Genomic DNA, 4,072 nt, shown 5'->3' with positions numbered 1-4,072 from the left:
TAAGCTTTCAACTCTCTTAAATAAATCACTTTTCTTACAAGGCAGAATGATAACCCCCTTCTTTTATCCGGTCTTTGAGGCCTGCAGGAAGCCGAGCTAGATTTCGAAAGGGGCAGCACTCCCTGTTAAACTATTGATCGTTAGGACGAGATTCTTTGCCCAATTTAACCACGAATTATTGGCCTATCTTAAACCTAACTGCGGCTGGATTATTATTATTATTATTATTACTATCTAAGCTACAACCCTAGTTGGAAAAGCAAGATGCTATACGCCCAAGGGCTCCAACAGGGAAAAATAGCCTAGTAAGGAAATGAGGAAATAAGTAAACGATATAAGATGTAATGAACAATTAGCCACAAATATTTTAAGAACATTAACAACATTAAAACAGATGTTTCATGTATATGCTGTAAAAGGACTTACGCCGACCTGTTCAACATGAAAACATTTGCTACAACTTGGCCACAGCTGGAATAACACTTGTAAGAGCACTGTGTAGTATTGAGCCTCATGATGGAGAAGGCCTGACTATTAGAATTAACTACGTGTCTGCTATTTATTATTATTATTATTATTATTATTATTATTATTATTATTATTATTATTATTATTATTATTATTATTATTATTATTTTACGTATGCTTACAAGACGCTGGTTCCAAAAAAAAAGTGGTTGAACAAAAAATAAATAAAACAATAATTTAGAATTAATAGTCATAACAATTAATTGCGCAGTTGGTAACTTTTGTGGGTAATTTATAGAAGATATTTGATTACGCAATGAATATTTGCTTTATTGTGTAATTTGTTAATTTTAATGTAATATATATAATATATATATATATATATATATATATATATATATATGTATGTATATATATATATATATATATATATATATATATATATATATATATATATATATATACATTTTTTTTATCTATGTGTTTTGTGTATGTATATACTTAATGTATACACACACACACATACATATATATATATATATATATATATATATATATATATATATATATATATATATATATATATATATGAGAGAGAGAGAGAGAGAGAGAGAGAGAGAGAGAGAGAGGAGAGAGAGAGAGAGAGAGAGAGAGAGATATTTCACATTATATGAGAAGAGGAAAGAATGTGTTAATGATATCAGTCATAAATGTAAACTAGTTTTTGCTGACATTTTCTGGCACTCATTCATTCTTGATTTTTTTCTTCTACAGATAAGTTTGGTCGACCAGCTGAAGTCTCTAAGTAGGTAAGAGGTGTTTAAGTCAGCTTTTGAACATTTTTTGAACCATCCCAGAGACACGAGTCTCCTTTTTCAAATCAGGTCGTCTTTATCCAAGTGAATTTTATGTTCGCTCTTACTGTTCCTCTTGAAGATGTTGGAAATGAAGTAGAAACCGGTCAGAGTTCATTTTTTCGTATTTGGGTGTTCCTGGTATTTTACAATTATACATTATATATATATATATATATATATATATATATATATATATATATATATATATATATAGAGAGAGAGAGAGAGAGAGAGAGAGAGAGAGAGAGAGAGAGAGGAGAGAGAGAGAGAGAGAGAGAGAGAGAGAGAGAGAGAGAGAAGATAATTATCCCATTAGCATGTTGAAATAGAAATCAATTTATACGACTGTGAGAGAGAAGGGAAATTTACCATTTTATCAGGTGGGTTCAAATGGACCATAATAATAATAATACAAAATAAAGGTATTTGAATGAGAATACGATCAAACAAGATTTAGATATAACAATGCAAAAATTATTTACAAAACATTACAATTAAACTTAAAGTCCATATAAAAGGAACACAAAGGTCATAATGGACAGGAATGACACAATAGGACAAATGACAACCACGTCTCGAAAAGTAATCACACTGGAAATTGAGAACACTTGAAACAAAAGCACAATTTGTTATTAAACCCTGACAACAACATCACTTATACTTAGATTAAGGATACTTACCAATAAAGGGGACTGCTTCACTGCCGGATACCAAAGTCCTTGGTTTAGTTGCTGGGTGGAGACTGATTCCAAATTACATTTAGGGGTCGAAGGAATGATTCAAAATTACATTTAGGGGTCGAAGGAATGATTCAAAATTACATTTAGGGGTCGAAAGAATGATTCCAAATTACATTTAGGGGTCGAAAGAATGATTCAAAATTACATTTAGGGGTCGAAAGAATGATTCAAAATTACATTTAGGGGTCGAAAGAATGATTCAAAATTACATTTAGGGGTCGAAAGAATGATTCCAAATTACATTTAGGGGTCGAAAGAATGATTCCAAATTACATTTAGGGGTCGAAAGAATGATTCCAAATTACATTTAGGGGTCGAAGGAATGATTCCAAATTACATTTAGGGGTCGAAAGAATGATTCCAAATTACATTTAGGGGTCGAAAGAATGATTCCAAATTACATTTAGGGGTCGAAAGAATGATTCCAAATTACATTTAGGGGTCGAAAGAATGATTCAAAATTACATTTAGGGGTCGAAGGAATTTAGGATGGGCGGAGCAAGTAAGAACAAGGAGTGTGAAACGAAGGCAAACAAGTTTCTGGGAAAGGACAAAGGAAAATGGTATACAGGGGAAAACAGTCAGGCAAAATATATATAATAATTATAATAATGTGGAAGGTGTAATAATGGATATTCACAGTTGCAACTTTTTTTTTTAATTGAAAAATATACATTTACAGTTTTTACAATATATAAAATTGTATATACATCGTAATATATTTATATGAATGAATTTTGTAATTAACTTTTATTCAAAGTTGCAACTTTTACTGTTCATTAGAGTAATCTTGTTGCTTTTTAAACTTATTATTATTATTATTATTATTATTATTATTATTATTATTATTATTATTATTATTATTAACTAACCTACAACCCTGGTTGGAAAATCTGGATGCTATAAGCCCAAGGGCTCCAACAGGGAAAAATAGCCCGGTAAGGAAAGAAACTTCTGAAGTTACACTTCCACTTATATATTTTTCAACCAGTGCCACAAAAAATGCAATGATTATTATTGTTATTAGTAATGGGCCTTAAATGTGTTCCCATTAGTTATTCAAAATTATGCTTTGGATATTAAAGGAAAATTGGACTGTCATTCATTCATAGAGAATTTAATATATATATATGTATATATATATATATATATATATATATATATATATATATATATATATATGTGTGTGTGTGTGTGTGTGTGTGTGTGTGTGTGTAATAGTCTCTCTGGAAAATGCTTAAAATTCTCTTGCCTTTGTTCCATGCAGCTAATATTCTTAAACCTTTGGCTATGGAATGGCTTCTGTTCTACATAACCAATGTTCTCAAACCTTTGGTTTTGCCTTAGCTTCTGTACCATATAGTTTATGTTTCCTATCTTTTGGCTGCATTAGAACCCTTGCAAAATAAATTAAATTCCTCTTTTTCCATTACAATTTAATGTCTAAAATTCATCTTCTTAATCATATATAAAGATTATGATTGTTAGTTTAACCAAGGTTTCTTCGACAAGGAGCTAAAAACTCCAGTAGAGGAGAAGCTGAATAAACTTTAGAATTTTGAATAAATTCACCATCCAGGTGGGAATCCTTCCTGTTTATATTCCCATGATTCCAATATGAATAAACATTCGATTTTTTGAATAAATTCACTTCCATGTGAGAATCCTTCTATCTTTATTCCCATGATTCCAATATGTTATAATTATTATTATCATTATTATTATTATTATTATTATTATTATTATTATTATTATTATTATTATTAATCTTAATTAGTTTTCCTACAAATTCGGAATCAGAAGTTAAAAAGAAAATTCTTCATTGCAAAATCGTACATTTATTGTCTTGACCTGTAAGCCTCTTGATATTTCTTGGCATATTTCAAGCACACACTTGTTATTTTCACCAACTTTCTTGGTACGTTTGCTCATCATAAAAATACTCTGGTTAGTTTCACCCACTTTAAATACAGCTCAGAAATCATATTTAATGTCATTATTATTATT

General features: G+C 29.8%; 1 protein-coding gene across 1 annotated transcript in view; it reads left to right on the top strand.

Annotated features, from left to right (window-relative positions):
• LOC137645533 (copper-transporting ATPase 1-like) overlaps positions 1–3,619 on the top strand; it is a 27,237-nt gene extending 23,618 nt beyond the window's left edge. Inside the window, exons 12-13 of the mRNA XM_068378337.1 lie at positions 1,326–1,463; positions 3,554–3,619. Of these exons, the coding sequence (XP_068234438.1) occupies positions 1,326–1,463; positions 3,554–3,619 (204 nt within the window). The remainder of the gene's footprint in view (positions 1–1,325; positions 1,464–3,553) is intronic.
• Positions 3,620–4,072: the final 453 nt, after the last annotated feature.

This window comes from Palaemon carinicauda, chromosome 8, assembly GCF_036898095.1.
Source record: "Palaemon carinicauda isolate YSFRI2023 chromosome 8, ASM3689809v2, whole genome shotgun sequence".
NCBI classification, from domain to species: domain Eukaryota; kingdom Metazoa; phylum Arthropoda; class Malacostraca; order Decapoda; family Palaemonidae; genus Palaemon; species Palaemon carinicauda.
This window is presented reverse-complemented; position numbering and strand designations above follow the sequence as displayed.